This window comes from Podarcis vaucheri (assembly GCF_965113315.1).
Source record: "Podarcis vaucheri genome assembly, chromosome: 5".
Classification (NCBI taxonomy): Eukaryota; Metazoa; Chordata; class Lepidosauria; order Squamata; family Lacertidae; genus Podarcis; species Podarcis vaucheri.
The window spans coordinates 44101147-44120176 of NC_138763.1; the positions used below are offsets into that span (position 1 = coordinate 44101147).

The following is a 19030-nucleotide window of genomic DNA, read 5'->3' on the forward strand; positions in this document are numbered from 1 at the left end:
TTGTGCCTGCTGCCTAATGGACTCAAGCCAGTCCTTTTAGGTCATGATTGCTGCAGTCAGACATGCTGTGTCTCGCCATGGAAGGGGACTGGCTGTCAGCAAATTGCATTGAATTTCATGGAGGAATCTTGCATTGTCCTCAGTTCAAAGGGTACAAAGACACAGCCGTCAGTGGAACTACAGTGATTTGGGGGGGGGGAATAAGGGGAATGAGCAACAAGGGGCATCTTCATCCTATATTTCTCTGTTTACTCATGCATGCAGAACATGCTGGTATAACTGTTTTTTTTCCAAAGAAGGAGGAGCTGGCATGTGCCTGAAGTCTGCAGGGTGGCTCACTTTCACTATTAGCGCTACTAATTAATCCGATGATTCCTTTAGTCGATTAATCTACCAAGAAAATTGACTGAAGCTCATGATTGTGCCTGCTACTGATACAGCCACTATCAGCCCTATTTAGTTTGCATGTGGTATGAGTGGCCTGGCTTCTACCTCAATTGGAAAAGCAATGGGAGGCAATGCTGACCTAGCTACTTCTCTGCACTGAATTTTTAAAAATGTACTAATGGAAATAATACAGCAGGGAAAATAATAACAGAGGTTGTCAACCTTAAGATGCATGCTGCTAGCCTGGGACTGCTTCTCTTATGGGTCAGAGCAGTCCAAAAGCTGACTTTAGAACCTACAGCTGGCAGAATAAAAGCAGTTTATTCAGTCCAGATTAGAGAGCTGGTGGCAAGGACTCTGATGTATTGGCACAAGCATCCTGAAATGCATTATCATTTAGCTAAGGTCACTTGCAGATGACCTGTTTCTTGAGCACTCATGCTGCCTTGTTTGCACAAGTTTGCAAGAACAGGACTATTCTGAATTGTTTGTGGGGAAGTTATGTGATAGTTGTGTCAAGCAAGTATAATTCCACATTTTCAGGGGCATTTCCCCATCACTCTCATTGTCACAAAAACCAGCTTTGGGGAGGAGGAAGTGGGTTTCCGGTGCAAAAGGTGGACTCACTGGTATGTGATTGAATCCCACCCCAAAACAGCAGAAGTCTGGAAGAGCCCTAAGACAAGTGGCAAACCAGCAACAAACACAGACATTTTTCTGCTCCTTACAGAGGCTAGATAGAAGCTTGGAGCCAGCTGATACTATCTGTGTTTCAATCATAGTATTATATGCACTACCAAGGAAGTCCATTGCAAAAAAAACTTTATCTGTCCAGAAAATGCCAACTTCTCAACATGACCACACACATGTATGTGGCATGAGTTTTGATGGGGATCAGTCGCCCTTGATGGAGAGAAGCCAGTAAAAGAAGCAATAATAACCACCAACACCACCCAGATGCCTAGAATCACAAGAGAACTAGTCCGATAGGAAATAAATGTTCTGAATCTAAAAATAAACCCTCCATGAAATGTTTTTAAACTGTGTCATCTTCTCTAACTGGGTAGGTGGGGAATATGCCTGCACACCACAGGGATCCTAGCCAGTGATATTCAGCTTTGGGGTGTGATTAGCTTTTATTTTCTCTACGAGTCATTTGACTTCTTTATTCATTTTATTTTACTGACATTCACTCTAGGGACTGATGATTGTATGCAGTGTTTCATATTAAGATACTTACTTTGTTTCAGAGAATGCCAAGCTTCTCCCTTCCAGCATGGCATGGCAGCCATCACCCACTGCAATCACCCACGGATGCATCAGACAGAACCTGGTTGTACCTTCAAAATTAGTGAAATCAGGTGATGCAGTAAAGATGCAGTCCAGTGAGGTTGTGTGTCACAAATCAGATGCTGCCTTCTGGCAAGTGCCAGAATATCAGGGCAAACAAAAGGCAGTAGGAATTGCCTTGTCCACAAGTGTTAAGTGTTCTCTTTTCAGCAGGACTACCTGCCATCCTCACTCCATCCATTGCATGGGCAATTTGGACACTGCACCACCAACCTCAGTCTACCGTCAACCAACTCTCTGTCTGTCTGCCTGCTTTCTTATTTACAACTGGTTAGGAAGTGGGTTTGCCTTTCATTTAGATCTGGTTCCACCTATTGTTGGGTCTGCCTCTCTTCTGCCCCACCAATCCCAATGGGCATCAACCATCACTGCACTGAGACAGATTGACACAGAATTTACATACTAGATTGACGTTCCCATTCAGAACCTCCTGATGCTCCCCTTCAAGGGTGCCAACTCGAATAAAATACAGTGGTACCTCGGGTTACATACGCTTCAGGTTACAGACTCCACTAACCCAGAAATAGTACCTCGGGTTAAGAACTTTGTTTTTTTGTTTTTTTAAATAATATTTATTGAAACACAAAAAAAAATTAAATTACACAGAAAAAGACAACATTACAAAAATGAGAAAAAAAGACAAAAACACAAAAAGGAAAAGAGAAAATAAAACCATCACTTTCAAATTCTCCAATTTCCGTTACCTTCTTTCCATGACCTCCTCCTCCTCCCATCTCTTGTATCTTAATTAATAATTGTCACAGCAAATCCTTTCCATAATTCATAATATTTTATCATTACGTTACCTTACTCTATTATCATCTTGTCTTATAAAAACGACCTTAGAACTTAAAACTTAAATCTTTTTTGCCAACTTCTCATAACCATTACCTTTTTGCCAAATTCTTTAGACATTTTTACAAGAGCCAAGTAATTTCATCTCAACATTTTCCCAAAATTCATAAAACATTTCTAGTAGTAATAATATAAAAAAGATACAATAAAATAAAAGCAATCCAATCTTCTTCCAGTGTCCCCTCCCCCCGGTCCCGGGATTGTCAGTCTTTTTTTGTCCCATTAGTCTGGCACATTAACCTGGTGCTCTTATATCCAAGGCCTTTAAATCTCTTCCATGTCCCTTTCGCAGCTCTTCTTCATATTTTCCTTTCACTTGCGGGAACTCCAGCTTAATAGTGTTTTTGACCCTTTTCAGCAAATCAGCCCTTTTCTCACAGTCCAGACTAAGCTCCATGTGATGTTTAAAAACATATTTCAAATTCCCTCCAAAATTGAAAGTCCCAACAACTCCAAACCTCTGATGGCCCATTACCAGACTCGGAAAGTCCAAACATCCCTGCAAAGGGGGGTCAGTCCAGCCCCCCATTTCCAGTTAAATCCAAACTTTATCTTTCCAAATCTGGTTTTTTCCAAGTTCAATTATAAGATCCAAAGGCTCATTTTCCTGCTGGGCCAAAAGTCCCTCCATCCCTGGCGTCCCAGATTCAGCAAGGTCCTCTTCTTTCAGTTGTTCTGTCATGGCACGCTCCTGTTTTGGTTCCTCGGTGGGCTCCATATGATTTCCCACTACCTGTTCAAAGGTTCTGGCCGCATTAGTCATAAAGTCCATCTTCTGACTTAACTGATCCAATAGGGCACTTATTTTACAGAAAGCACCCAACAGTGCTTCTGAAGGCATTGTCCTGCAAGGTCACAGAATTCTTTCCCACAGTTGTAATCAGTAACAGCCACAAGTTCCCAGGATTTAGTTACAATTTCATAGTTCCCCTCTAGGGGGAAAAACTTCAGATTGTCCTTTTCCTTGGAAACAATAGCAACAGAGTTTCTTCTTTAAGATAGTTTGTCCATATTTGTTCTTTTGAAAGACGAAAGGAAACAATGGAATCACAATATTTCCCTCCTTTTAACTATCTGTCAAAACATTTGTTTCTGGTCAATGATCTTCAATCATCAAATCTGACACCCCACTCCAGGGTCAGGACAGTGGAAAATTACTTTACTTTAACTTTATTTCCACAGGTTTAAACAACTCAGTAAACGTCCCCCTTCTTCTCCTGCTTCCGAAGGGGGGTTCCACAATTTTGAATGATGAGAGACGATCCTTTAAAAGTGATTTTTAAGGCTCTAGTTTACGTTGTCTTTGCTTTGTTATAACTACAAGAGAATGGAAGGGTGACTTCCTGTTTAGCCCTTTCCGTTTCAGTACCAAATTAGAGTAAATTTTAGAGTCCAAGTTCCTTTTATTTCGCCAATTCTTGTTTAAAATCCAGGTATTTAGCGTTCCGGTACTCACGGTTAGTTATTTTTGATGCCAAATTGTCCCAGGAAAAAGGCAGCGCTCTCCGGCAACGGCTGTGCGGCTTCGCTCCGCAGAAAAAGCAATTGACTCACAGCGCCGCGCCACTTTCCCCTCTTCACTTCGGAGCCCGTTTCTGGGTTCCTTAGTGGGTTGGGGGTGCTAAAGGTGCCTGCCGAGTCCCACGGTCACAGGCTTCATCCGCCTGTGATTTTCAGAAGGGTCCCCGCTACGCCGCAGCGGAAAAGACCCGTTTCGTGCGGAGCTTGTCCCTCCAGTTCAGAGGGAGTCCGCCATCACCGGAGGCGCCACCCCGGAAGTCCGGGTTAAGAACTTTGCTTCAGGATGAGAACAGAAATCGTGCTTTGGCGGTGCGGCGGCAGCTGGAGGCCCCATTAGCTAAAGTGGTACCTCAGGTTATGAACAGTTTCAGGTTAAGAACAGACCTCCAGAACGAATTACAGTGGTGCCTCGGGTTAAGTACTTAATTCGTTCCAGAGGTCCATTCTTAACCTGAAACTGTTCATAACCTGAGGTACCACTTTAGCTAATGGGGCCTCCTGCTGCTGCCGCACCACCGGAGCACGATTTCTATTCTCATCCTGAAGCAAAGTTCTTAACCCGAGGTACTATTTCTGGGTTAGCGGAGTCTGTAAACTGAAGCATATGTAACCAGAGGTACCACTGTAAGTTCTTAACTCGAGGTACCACTGTATTGGAGGGGACCTGTCCCACATCATCGATCACAAAGATGCAGCATACACACACAAAACATTTGCATGGCAATGCCCATCAACTTTGGGGGAGTCTGGCCCCTTCAAATATTTTATTGGGGGGCCAGAGGGACTTTGGCCCCTAGGAATTGGCTCCTATGCTCCCCTTTTTTGTTTCCCCATAATAGTTCAACTTCCACTGTCCACACCTTTCTGTGCCACGTGTGTGTCATCCTCTCTATGACGTCAGCCAGGAGCCATCTCCCCCAGCTGGCAAAAAGGATGTGCTGTGTTTCTATGGCAACACTTCTGCCTTTGGATGTATGAATTAAAAAAAAAATCACACTCACACATTCACTGTGGTCTGCCACTCCTTTCTTGGAGCAGAAGTAAAGGGCTTAACAGCTTTGCCATTGAATCCTTCAATTCTTTTCCTGCAGAGGGGGAAACGGCACCCACATAAACACCGTGCCCTCTGTATTCACATCTTAGCTGCTCTCTCTTTTTTTTAGCACAGTGGTGATGACACCTCAGGAAACAAAATCAGCTGCTGCATTTGAGCCTGTCCTCAACACAGGCAGAACTGTGCAGGAAAAGGACATAATTGAACTTCAAGCCTATACCCTCCACTACTGGGCTTCCCCAAAGCAAACATCTCTGTAAATAACATTGAACAACTGACGGTGCCCCCAAACTCCAATTCCAAGGAGAATCTATGCTGCCTCCTTAAGGCGTTGTTTTAGGGGAGGAGAGCTTTCCAGCAGATCTGGCAATAGCATGCAAGCTCATGAATATTCAGTCGGCGGATTAGAAGCCTGCATTGGGTCTACAGGAAGCAGGGAAGTGCAAATGAGGATATCGAGCTTCTTGTTACAAAGTGGGCCACATAAGTCAATACACCCTACAGAAGCTAGCTGAGGCTTTTCCCAGTGACATGAGAGTTGTTGTTTTCTATGGAGATCCCTGGGCTCTCACACTTTCTGCAGGCAAGGCATACCTGTATGCTCTGCTGTTGAAATGTGTCCGTTCCTCTCAGTTGTGCACCCCAGGGAAATAGGCACCATCTGAAATTTGAGATGTTTCTAGATTTTGGAGTCACCCAGAACCTGACAGTGATCGGGCATAGGAGACTAGGTCCTAAACACAAATACACAAGCCCAACCTGATCTAATTGGTTTCATTCAACCTTGCATTCAACTTCCTTATTTGCTTGCATTCAACTTTCTTATTTGTTCTGCTAACAGAGTGCTGTAGAGCATGGATGGGGAGCTTGTGGCCCTCCAGGAATTGTGGGGCCCAACAACTCCCATTAGCCCCAATCAGCATGGGCAACAGTCAGGGACGATGAGAGCTGGAGTCCAGCAACATGCACACCACACCTGCATTTTGCTGAAGTAGATCATCTGGCAACATCTCATTCCGTGGTTTTCTAGAAACACCCCAACCCAACCTTTTCCTAAGCTGGAATGGAGGAATGAGTGGAGCATTTGTTCACCCACACCTAATTACTAATTTCCCCCTCGAGCCTTAGATCAGATACAATCTGTTTCGACAGAGTATGATCTCCGAGTCTGTGAAACATGATTGCATTAAATGAAAAGAGCAGGATAGTCAGCAATGAATCTTCCCTGAGAAAAAGCCCTTCTGGGCTCTCCCAGGCCTATGTGTGCCCTTGCCTCCTGCCCAGAGCTATCGCTCCACTGCATTGCTCCATCCATCACTTACCCCAGGCACAGAGAAGCAAGCAAGAGTCAGGCCTTGTAGAGGGCTGGGATGGAGCCAGTGAAGCTGTTTTGTGCATTATTGATTCCACTACTGTGCCGTGGGCTCATCACTTATCAAGACACACAGGGCAGCAGGGTGATGTGAAAATGAGCCACAAACAGATGAGGGACCCTCCCTACCCTAACACAACAGTCCATTGAAAGACCCATTCATCAGAGTGAACAGAAGGAGTCTTGGTCAAGCCTCCAGAGACAGATTGACCAAGGCACTCATTCAACTGTTGCTCGCAAGTTCCCCTCCCCACTCCCCATCCATCTGCTAGACAGATATGGAGGCCCATGACAAAGACTCACACTGTACCAGTGTCAGGCACTGTCCTTAAAGGATGCTCCTGACTGGCACATCTCACTAGCAATGCCTAATGACCCCCTTCTGTTCAGGGCTGCCAAGTTGCCCAGAGAGTGGGAATGAGCTGAGGGGCTGAGCAAAGACAAAGGCAAATTTCCACTGCCTTCTGTAATCAGCAATGTGGATTCCATCTGACACGATCTAATTTCCTTCCTGATACCTTCAAGACAGCAAATCCATCTATGTACCTTTCCTAAAAGCCAAGACAGAGGACATGATGGTTGAAGATAAGTGTAAATGTCTCAAAGAGTTTATGGAAGCAAAGGAGCGATGTAATTATCTGAGGTGAAGATGATCCACTGAGCTTAAGGTATGGAGTTCAGAATGCAAGTAGGCACCATAGCCAGAAACGATAACTTGTGAAAACAGTCTCAACCATGCTTTTGCAATGCTAGTAGAAGAAATTCAGGTAGCTGGAGAGAAAGAGACAAGAGTTGAAAGTGGTTTGAGAGAGAGACGTCAGCACCTGTGACTTACATGCTTATTTCCTTTGTTCCATTTGTCCCATGAGTTGATTAAATCTTGCAAATGTTTTTAATTGTTTCAAAAACCTGCAAAGCCTGTTTGAACAAAAGCACTAATAGGGGTTAAACATAAATCTTTAAACTTGTATACCAGAGGCAAAAGAGAGCTGAGTGTACAGAATTAAGCACTGCTCTCTCTTTTAAGTTGAATTCAGCTCTTGGGAGGGGTGTGTTGAAATAATCATTTATTACCAGCCTCACAAACTGGTCTCAGCACATTAACTGGAAGTGATTTCAGTGTTTGGGCTCCTGGTCTAAGTGAATGCTTGTTTATTTATTTTATTTTGCTTTTTTTAAAAAAACCCTTTCCTCTAAGGAGCTCAAGGGGCCATAGCATGGCTCTTCCCTTCTCTGTATTAACTCCGTATTAACACAACATTCCTGTGAGGCAGGTTAATCTGAGAGATGGTGAATAAGGATTATTGTTTCAGGTTTAGCTGGTCTGAGGTTTGGGATGTATTAAAAATTAAGTAAGTTTGAATTGTATCCTGTTTCTTTAACTCCTTTAAAAACGTCTTTTCTTAACATTACTAGTAGCAGGGTGTCACACACCTTTGTTATCACCAACACACACTTTCAACAAAAATAAATTTTAAAAAAACATAATGGAGGCACCCTCAGTCGAACCACTGGCACCTCTTCGACTATGTAATTGTCCGAGCTGAAAATCACTGTGACGTGCTCCTTACCAGAGCTATGACAGTGCCAACAATTGCTGGACAGATCACCGATTAATACACTCCATAATGGCTGTCAAGAATATACCTCAACGTAGGCTTCAAGGAATGAAACTAAGGTGCAAAATGAACATACAAGCCCTTCAAGGTCCTATTAAGTGGGATTGCTTCCAAAAGACTCTTAAGGACCCTGACAACACTGGACCAAGCTAAAATCATCCATTTTTGCAGCCTGTGAACAAACTTGGATACCAAACCAGGAAACACCAGGACTGGTTTGATGAGAATGACAGTGAGATTGAATGCATTATTGACAAGAAAAGAAAGGCCTTTCAGGTCTAGCAAAAAGATAGAAACTGCACCACTAAGAAAAAAACCTCTGCCAACTCTAAGGCTGAGGTTCAAAGAAGAACCAGAGAACTAAAGAACACCTGGTGGATCACCAAAGAGAAGAAGAAGAAGCCACACCCTAAGAACGTTCAGGGAATTTGGAAAATCTGATTGCTTGCTTGCTTTTCTGCTTTATTAAGAGATTTTTTTACCATGTCCTTCAACAAGCCCCCAGGGTTGCTGACAAGGAATCAACAATCAATAATCAATTAAAATATGCAAATAACAAGAGTGGTAGGGAACATCAGGCCAGGGCTTTGAATGTGGCCTTCTTTCCAGGTTTCTCTCTCAGGCCTTCTGGGATTTTCCCAAGCCAGATCCCCCTTCCAGGCCACACTCTCCTTCACCAAACCCTTTCTGTGGCCCCCGAGTGATTCTGCCTTGCTTTCCTGACCCTTGAGCATCTTGGTTGCCCTTCTCTGTACACATACCAGCTTGTCAATATCCTTCCTAAATGGTGGAGCTCAGAAATGAGCACAGTGTTCCAGGTGTGGTCTGAATGGGAATGGCTGAGACTGCCTGTATCAAACATGCTACGAAATGTCCCTGGAAAAGTACTGATGAAGTGCAGCAATTGTGTTTTTTCAGGGCTTTGGGGCAGGAAAGGCATAAGACCATTTAATCCAAACAGACCATCTCTCCCACCCCTCTTCACAAACTCGCCAGTATCAAATTTGGAAACTGGACTCATTTTTCCTGCAGCCCCAGCAATGCAGTACAATTCACTCCTTGCCAACAAGATACATTATTGCACACTCATTTTGCCAGAAGTTTATTTTGATGATTACTGAGCTTTTGCTTGGCATATAAGGAGCTTCTTTGTAATAGTCCTGCATCACAGGGGGTTGGACTAGATGACCCTTTGGTCCCCCTCCAACTCTATTTTGGTCCCCTTCCAACTCTATATTCATTTGGTATAAGCACCATATGAGTCTAGCAGCAGTCCTGTGGGTTGTCAGCTGAGACATCCCCTCTCCACTCATAAGACAGGGACATGCCTATGATAAAACTAAGAAGCTGTGTTGCCTTTAATCTCTGTGCTTCGGCTTCTTCCTGAATGGCTGGATCCTTCTCAAGCCAGGGAGCTGGAATTTGTCACCCCATATGTACTGGGGGAGAGGGTGTTCACAGGTTGTTGGGTTTCGACAGTGCTGAGCTATTTTTAGACCTGGTGCTGTTCTGACTCAGTGGAGTGTTTATGCAGGATGTGTTCCGTAATCCCAGCCGATAATATATACAGAGATTCCAGAATTGCAGTATAATCCATCCCAGGTTTTATATTGCTCTGAGAGATAAGGGGGTACTTAGGGAAATAGCTAGCAGTTAGTTAAAATATATTGTGCTGTACAGTGTATAATTAAACGTGTCTGCCTGTTTGGCCTCAAAAGCATATTGTCGCTTCTGCTTCTCTCTCTCTCTCTCTCTCTCCTTTCAAAGAGCTCCCTATCTTCTGGGACACAGAAGCACATGGATGCTCTTCAAAGCAGGTGGAGAGGGAAGGAGCGAAGGAAGAATGTGCTGAGGCTAGAGAAGTCTCAGAGCTTACTAAATTGCTCCCAGCACAGCTTTGCAGGCCCTAAAGGAGCAGAGATGACATCATTCTTCCCTTACTAGAGCAACAAAAACACACCTTGGAAGTTCCTGGCCATGGTCACGTTCACCAAGCACATTGCTATTCGTACCTGACGGTCACTCCACCGGTTACATGTTTTGCCCCTTACAGGGCATAGCTGTCAACGTTTCCCTTTTTTTAAGGGAAATTCCCTTATTCCAATAGGATTCCTCGCAAGAAAAGGGAAAAGTTGACAGCTATGTTACAGGGAAGGCTTCTGCTTATGTAATTGCATGGCATCTCCATCTAGATAGCCACATGCAATGATCGTATCTTCTTTTCATGCACAATCTCAGAAGATGCAATTCCCTGTGTCTTCCCAGCATGCACATAGTACACACCTGCTGCATAGTACACACCATACATTTAATGCACACACCCCTCCCACCGAAAAAGAATCTTGGGAAGTTTACCCATCATAGAGTAGCAATCTCCAGCACCTTTAACAAACTACAGTTCTCTTTTGGGGGGAGGAAATGTGCTTTTAATGCATGGTGTGCACACAGCCACAGTGAAAAGGAGGGCGGCCAGGTCTATTTGTCACACCTGATGATGTACATACATTTCCCCATGCTCCCCTATCCAAACAATTCTGTGTTGAGAAAATATAGCACGTCTCCTAATCTGGAGCGAAGGGGAGTCCGTGCTTCCATGAAGAACTGCTGGCAAGGGACTGCTCTTTTTTGTACCCTGTGAGCTGGCTTTGAAAACACCTGGCAGATGGTCTCCTTCCCAGGTGTCCCTGCCTAATTTACTTTTGCCAAGGCAGCCACATCAAGGAGAATTAACCCATGCATTAAGGAAGCTCTGCACCTGGAAGGAAGCCAAGATGCAGATCTAAGTGTTTCTCAATGGGGTAGTAATGCCTATCCCTCTCAGACAGGAATCGAGACACTTTTCCCCATTGAGGGCCACATTCCCTTTGAAGTAACCTGCTTGGGGGGTGAGCAGGCCAGAGCCAAAAGTGAGAACCTTCTTCTCTCTCTCTCTCTCTCTCTCTCTCTCTCTCTCATTTCCCTGCTTCCTCCCCCATGCAAAACGTAGTCAAGAAGAATTGCACACAATTACGTAATTAAGGCAAAGACTGGAAATGGCCCTGAGGCTGCAGGTTCCCCACCCCTGCTCTCAGAACCTTCAATTCTCCACTGTTTAGGGGCTATTTTCTTAGACCACGGCATGGAGATAATAGCCATTTCGCTCTTTGTTGTGGAATGGGAAAATCCTGCACAGCAGGAAGAACAGAATAGCTGCGCATATTACTCTGCAACGTATGATTAGCAGGGCAGGGTACCTGCCACTGTGTTTGCATGAATGCCTTTGGGAAACAGAGGGAAGGTAGGGGGCCATGGTATGCACAAGGGCGCAGAAGGGGTAAGTAAGTAGGTGTGCCCTAAAATACAGTACAGTGTGTACAGTACATTGCCCCCTCTCCCCACCCCTCTCTCTGAGGTGCAGGGCTGGGAAAACTTCAGCTAATGAACTTCTGCCTGCTGTGTAGCTAGTAAAAGCAAATGATCTGGCAGTAATATGGCGTTTGAGTTGGATCATAGGGAAAATCAACCCCTATGTCTATCACTCTAGTGATCACTGAATCTGGGTCAGCTCCGAGGTTGTACAGGGAGGCTTCATGCAAGTGGACCTTAGTGGACCCCTTTAACTATGGGTTGCAAGGGCCCCTGCCCATGGTTCATCCTCTCCTCTCAAAGGCAGCCCAGTAGCCATAGGGGGGCAGTACATTAGTGTGCAGCAGCTGCTGTTGCTGCTGTTCTATTTATGTATGTATTTATAATAACCGCCTACTCATAAAAATATTGTGACAGTGTACAAAAAAACCATTCAAACATCATAAAACCATAGCATGAAAAAGTAAGAAGCAAACGACCAGCACTGAATCAAAGTCGTTCTCTAAAAACAGTGGGCAAAAAAAAAATGTTTTCTGCATGTGACAACATATCAGAACTGTGGGTGCCTGATTGATTTCAGCAGGGAAAGTGTTCCAAATGACTTGTGTAGTTTTCCTTCTCACAGAGCTACAATTCCCAGTATCCTTAACAAACCACAGTTCCCTCCTTTGGGAGGGTGGGTCATGTGCTTTAAATGTATGGTGTAGGTCTGCCCAAAGTTTGTGGCCGTTCCTCTACTGCTCCTCCTCAAAATTGCCAGTGTCTTCACTTGTCCACCCTCTGCAGGAGAAGACAGGTAAGTGGAGGCAAGGTGGAGAAAGAGCAAAGTAGCAGGACATGATCCACATGGTCATCGGCCTTCTGCCGAGGTGAAGGAGAGGTTAAATGTACAGGTGGCAGCAGCCACTCCTTCTCTTTGAGGGGAGGCAGTCAACAGGTGCTCAACCATGCTGACTTCTGGTCCCAAGCCAGCACTGTATTATGAATGCCAGGGATAAGGAACCTGCTTCCCTCTGGATGTTGCTGGGCTATGGCTCCCAACCCCTCTGACCTCTGATTCTGCTGGCTGGGCCTGGTGGCAGTTGGGGGTCCAACAACATCTGGAAGGCTACAGGGTCCCCAATCCTGTGGAAGGGCTTAGCGTTCTCCCCAAACTGGTACAGTGGTACCTCGGGTTACATACACTTCAGGTTACAGACAATGCTAACCCAGAAATAGTACCTCAAGTTAAGAATTTTGCTTCAGGGTGAGAACAGAAATCGTGCTCCGGCGGTGCAGCGGCAGCAGGAGGCCCCATTAGCTAAAGTGGTGCTTCAGGTTAAGAACAGTTTCAGGTTAAGAACAGACCTCCAGAACAAATTAAGTTCTTAACCCAAGGTACCACTGTACTGGTAAATCTGAGTCTAGGCTGTCCCACTGCAGCTTGAGAGCTCACATGACTGAATGCTCTTCCATACAAAGTGAAGCAAAATTCCCCTCATATAGAAACCTTTTTTTAAAAGGAAGAATTGTTTTTGTAACCTAGGTTTCTCTCAGATAGGCTGGCTTTATATGGGTTAGTTTAATTTGTTGTGGGGGATTATTCCATTGCGTGAGCCAACTGTCTATGTAGACATCAAATCCATAAACCCTAAAATGGTTGGGATGAAGGAAACCTGGAATTTCATCTCATGCATTGAAGCAGGATTCTGTATACTTAAGCATCTCTACACCATGGTCAGAGGCAGTATGAGCCTAAATACCAAATGCTGGAAACCACAGCAGAAGAAAGTGCTCTTGGGCTCAGGTCCTGCCTCCAGGTTTCCCCCAGCCGCCTGGTTGGCCACTGCGAAGGCAGGATGCTGGACTAGATGGGTCATTGGCCTGACCCAGCAGGTTCTTCTTATATCACTTAGGTGTCTCACATGAAACAGGGCACAACTCATGCATTGCTTTTCAGTTCACTGTAGATCAACGTTCATTTGAAGCCTGCTTTATTTGTCCAACTGCAGTGAAGACAAAAGCACAAAAGAATGGGAAAGTTAAGGATGATACTGGTTATTAGCTTTAAAAAATCCCACAGCACTATCCAGGCCTGGACCATCACAGTCAGCTTTCTTCTTCTCCTTGCATGTTATGAAGACCAAAAGGGAAGGCATCTGAAAGCCCTCATCCTGCTCACACTCCCCTCCCTGTTAGCTTTCATCACAATCTGCAGCTGCTTCCCCAGTTCATTAAACCCATTATGGCCAGGCTGTCATCATCTGCCTGCTCAAGCCCTCTTCAAAGTAACAGAGAGAACAAGTGCTTTAGCTAGGAGCCTGTCAGCTGCACTCCAAAACAAGGATGGGGAGGAAGCAAACTCTGACTGGATCATTAGGATGGAGACTGACAGCAGCCAAGCCAGGTGACCGCAGAAGCTACTAGAGATATGCGCTGACCTTTCTATAAAGGCACCAGGTGCGTGTGGAAGGAGAAACTCCAGAGAATTGTTTCTAAGGGTACCTTTGTGCGTGGGAGATACTCTCTGATGCATGACCTTTTGGTGGATAGTCTAAAGCAGGTTTCATCTCCTCTGCCTCCCCTCCCCTCCCACACTTGAGGTCCTCCAAGCAGACAAAGGGACTCAAGCAAAAATCATAATTCACTGAGAAGGGAGAGGGTGGTAGGAGCAGCTACTATTTGTGAGTAAGGATGGACAGCCGTGCAGACCAACTGGAGCACCAAGCACTTGGCTTAGAACTGCTCTTCTCCCTGAAGCATCATGAATGAACCTAACTGAATCAGGACCAGGAAGCACCCAGTCCTTTGTTTGTTTGTTTGTTTGTTTGTTTGTTTGTTTGTTTGTTTGTTTTCCATCATGAAGTCCTGGTTCAGATGCAAAACTTTATCTGGCTGGCAGGGTCAGAACCATCAACAAACTATACAACCAGACTCCAACAAACACTCTCTGTTCAGGAAGAGACTGCAGGAAGATGAAGTCAGCTTTTGCCTACATTTTCCACTTGGCCATAAAGGATGGTGCCACGGGGCAGCACAGCTTGCAGCTTCTTAAGCTTGGCGGCATCTTCACTAGCCAGCAGCACCAATCCAGAGCTTTCTCTTTTTTGCATATTAATTTTCAAATTCCTCTTGACTGAAGGGCCAAGTTATTTTTTTGCAAAGTCTGGTCTGCGAAGACCGAACATAAAACTTTCAAGCTGCCAGAGCTAGCTACTTATTACTATGCATCTTGTTTACACTTCATATCTATTCCAGTCTGGTCAGAATCTGAGCTGACCAATGGCCAGCCCCTTAGGCATAGAATAGGAAGGCAGAAATGAGGTGAATGAAGGATAGGAGCAACGAAGGATAGGACAGAGCCAGATAGATAGAACATGGCTGCGATCCTGCACCTTTCTTTGTGAATGGTGCAGAGAGCCTGCAGGATCAGGGCAAAGCTCCAACCTAGTCCAGCATCCTATTCTCACAGTGGCCAACCAGTTGTCTGTGGGAAACCAGTAGGGCAGGATTTGAGCCCAACAGCCCCCTTCTCCTGGGGTTTCCAGCAAATGGTATTCAGAAGCATGGAGGCAGAGTAAAGTTATCTTGGCTTGTTGCGACTGATAGCTTCATCCTCCATGAATTTGTCCAATCCTCCTTTAAAGTCCAATAGTATTTTAAAGAGAGTGCATTGGCTGGATTTCCCGTAAAGGGAACCACCCGTTCTCAAACCAGGCACCTGTACACTCAGAGCTTTATTATCGCACCAGCCACAACTCCCCCTGTCCCAACAGCTTGCTCCTCTTCCTGACCCTGGTGCACAGCTGCTCTCAGTAAAAGCAGAGCTATGCATGCAGGTTTGGGCAAGAGGTGGCTGTGGGCAGGACTAGCTCAATACATTTGGCTTCCAGGTGGAACAGCATATGGCACCCATACCCACCCACAAATAGCACCCACAAGGCTAGTCAAGTTATCTTGGCACACCCCAAAAAAACACACCCACAAACAAAGGCAACAGGACAAAGAACAATACAATGGTACCTCAGGTTAAGTACTTAATTCATTCTGGAGGTCCGTTCTTAACCTGAAACTGTTCTTAACCTGAAGCACCATTTTATCTAATGGGGACTCCCACTGCTGCCGCGCCGCCGGAGCCCAATTTCTGTTCTCATCCTGAAGCAAAGTTCTTAACCCGAGGTACTATTTCTGGGTTAACGGAGTCTGTAACCTGAAGCGTATGTAACCCGAGGTACCATTGTATATGGAAAAGTTGCTGTTATTGATGAAGATAACAATATAATATATTGCAACAATAATACATTATAATGCATGTAGGGGAAAACTTTGTTACTTCTGCACTCTTTGGGCCCCTTCCTCCTTAGTGTAAGTTATTTTGGTCCCAAAACATTGAATTCTACTGGGACTCTTGGCTCAGATGATTCAGCAAAGAATTATGGGATATTTAAAAAATATTTCAGAGCAGCCTTTCCTCAGCTTGGGTCCCCAGATGTTGTTGGACTACAATTCCTATCATCCCTGAAAAATGGACCATGCTGGCTGGGGCCGATGGGAGTTGTAGTCCAACAACATCTGGGGAAAGGCTGCTCTAAAATACTTCTTTTAGGAACCTGGCATGATGGTGTGAGAAAAGAAAGTGGAAAACTGACAAGTGACTACTAGCCATGGAAATGATGAACGACGACCTGTTCGGAGGCAGTATGCTGGGATTGCTGGGACTCACAAGTCGGAGAGAGTGCTGCTGCACTTACACCCGGTTTGCAGACTTCCCACAGGCATTGTAGATGCTGGACCAAACAGGCCCTTGGTCTGATCTCTCAGGGCTCTTCTTATGTTCTTACACACGAGAGGAGTTTGATTGCTCAGGTGCCTGGCTGTATATTCCTACTGCTATCGCCAGCCCTCACACCCAGTATCCTCGTCTTCTGTGACCCCGCATGCAATTTCCCATGTCATAGAATCATGGAACTGAAGAGTTGGAAGGCACCCTGAACATCATCTAGTCCAACCCCCCCCCCCATAATGCAGGAACATGCAGTTGTCCCACATGGGAATCAAACCTGCAACCTTGACATTATCAGCATCATGCTCTAACCAACTAATCCAACTTATATTCTTATATGTGCACTCTGACTTATATTGCCTGACTCGCCACCACAACTCCTGAGCTGTTCCCAGTACATCCTCTGCTGGACCAGAGAGAAATTTACCTAGGCTACTGCCATTGCTTCCAGAAGAAGCCAGAGACCTACAAGTGATGGAGGGCAAACCTGAGTCCGCACAAGAGGGCAGTCAAGGAGCCTTCATTGAAGCACAGCCACTAATCCCCCCAAAAGGGAGCTTTGGAGGAGCTTGCTGGACTGTGGCTCTGATTCTCCCAGCACACCTTCTGGGATTCCCTTCTGTACAAAGAGCTGTTCTGTTCATATTTCATATCCTCCCTGTCATCCAGCCAGCTCTGACAAACAGGGAGAGCATTATGAATGCAGCTGGAGGAGGGCAGCCGAGACCCCAACGGGCTAGGAAAGATCCTTGCTGCTCAAAGCCTTCTTCCTTGACCTTGTTCCAAGGGAAGGGACTCTGTCCTGGGTGGGCAGAAGGGAATGCGGTAGGCAGCATCTCTGCAGTGCTTCCACCAGCCAGGAAGGATTTATTAGTATGGGAAGCGTGAGTTGTTGCAGCAGCAGTAGCAGCATGGCACAGCACTAAGTGGGCTGCCTCCAGATGCATTTCACTCCCCTCTCACCGGCCAGGCTGAGCCTCGGCCAAGGACACATTCCGCAGCTTTGGGGACAAGAGCGCGAGTGTGTGGCATGGAGGAAAGGAGGGCTTGTGAGCTAGGAGAAGTGGGAGGCCGCTGGGATTGGCACATAGGCACGAGTCAAAGGGCTCTGTGAGGAGCACTTAAGAGGCGCCCAGCCACATGCGGTTGTGCCACTGATCAACGCCAGGAGGGCAGAATTTATCAATGCCCCCCTGCCAGACCCACAGAGGTTGCCTCTGGTCTGCAACTCACATTCATGATCTCTAATGGTAATACCTGGCTTTGGGCACATGAGATGCCCTAGAGTCACTGGGACAACCCAGTCAGATGGGTTGAGTACAAATAAATTATTATTATTATTATTATTACCCATCTTATTGCTGTGGTTGTAAGTTGTTTTGAACTGTTTTTAATATTATGCTTTAATTGTTGTAACTCAACCTGGGATCTTAGGCTGGAGAGTGGATAATTAACAACCACCACCACCAAATAAACAGAAAGGCAGTTTTCTGCCACACAGTTCCCTGTCATCACTTTTAGCTTTAAATGTCAGAATTCTACTCCCCCCACCGCAAATGCACCACTGCAGAACCTGACCCTGCTATATCACCTGTTCCTTTCTTTCCAAGGGTACTTGGAACTATGCCTGCAATGACTTTCTCCTCCCCCCCCCCTTCTGCGTAGCTTCCCTGCCTTGCCAAAGGGATTTCGCCATCGTTCTAGCTGAACTCCCACCGCCGCCGCCCCTCTCCGTACAGCCGCCTTCCGCTTTCTCCGTTGCTGCCTGCAGCTCTAAAGCACTCAGTTGTAGCCAACAGCCTCAATAAATCTTAAGCAGCAGAGAGCAAATGACAAGGACATGGAGGCATCAGAGCCTGCGGCATGAAACAAAACAGGCTGGGGGCTGGAGAAAGAGTCCTCTAGCGGCCTACGAGGGGGTTATTCGCCCAGGAGAAGAAGAAGCCAAGGCTGTATTCTGGAGTCGGCAGGGGCAATGAAACAGTACCTGCTCAGAGGTGGGACTCAGCTTCCAATCCCCCAGTACCCAGCTTTGGCCCTATAAAAGGAAGCCGCTCTTACAGTAGCCTGGGGGGATGAGTGAGTCCTTACTGCCAACAAGGAGAGGAGATGCTGTTTCAGTACCTGTGAAGCTAGAGATGTCCCTGTCTCAGCCGAGGGTCTCGCCACATTCTCAGACGAGCTTCCAGCCCCCATTGGCCAGCTGCAAGCACAGTCCCTGTTTCTCTTCCTGCCTCCACTGCCCGGCTGAGATAGTCTGCTGACCCCGGCATGTCACTGACAGGCACAGGTGCTCCCAGGCCCAGCCAGCCTGGTCATGCATCCACCCCGGCCAGCTCCTCCTCCAGGGCTAGTGTCAGGATTCAAGGCATTGCTGGAGCTCCGACACAACAGAGAGGGAGAGCTCTCAGAGAAGCACAGAATCCTGTGTTCTCTTTGGATCAGAGCCTCCACCCCAAGAGGTTGCCGTTGATATGTGTGGAGGGGAGAGTTGAGAATTAATGAGAATAAGTGTGAAAACCACACAAGCAATTCATTGTCCTATTGCCCTACAAGAATATCAGAACAAATGCTCAATAAAGACAGGGCGTAGGGTGCCAAATTGAATAAAGGGGGGGCAGGTAAGCCCTGCCCTGTATAATCAATCCCAAGATGTGATGCACGAACACGCAATGCCCATCAAATTTGGGGGATAACTGGCCTCCTCAAATATTTTATTGGGGGGTGAAGGGGCCTCAGCCCCTAGGAGTTGGCTCCTATGCCTT

The 19030-nt window shown here is 46.0% G+C and overlaps 1 protein-coding gene across 1 annotated transcript in view; it reads right to left on the bottom strand.

Moving 5' to 3' along the window:
- Positions 1–18546, bottom strand: part of GOLGA7B (golgin A7 family member B) — a 34170-nt gene extending 15624 nt beyond the window's left edge. The window contains exon 1 of the mRNA XM_082224990.1: positions 18390–18546. Coding sequence (XP_082081116.1) covers positions 18390–18461 — 72 coding nt within the window. The 5' untranslated portion in view covers positions 18462–18546. The remainder of the gene's footprint in view (positions 1–18389) is intronic.
- Positions 18547–19030: the final 484 nt, after the last annotated feature.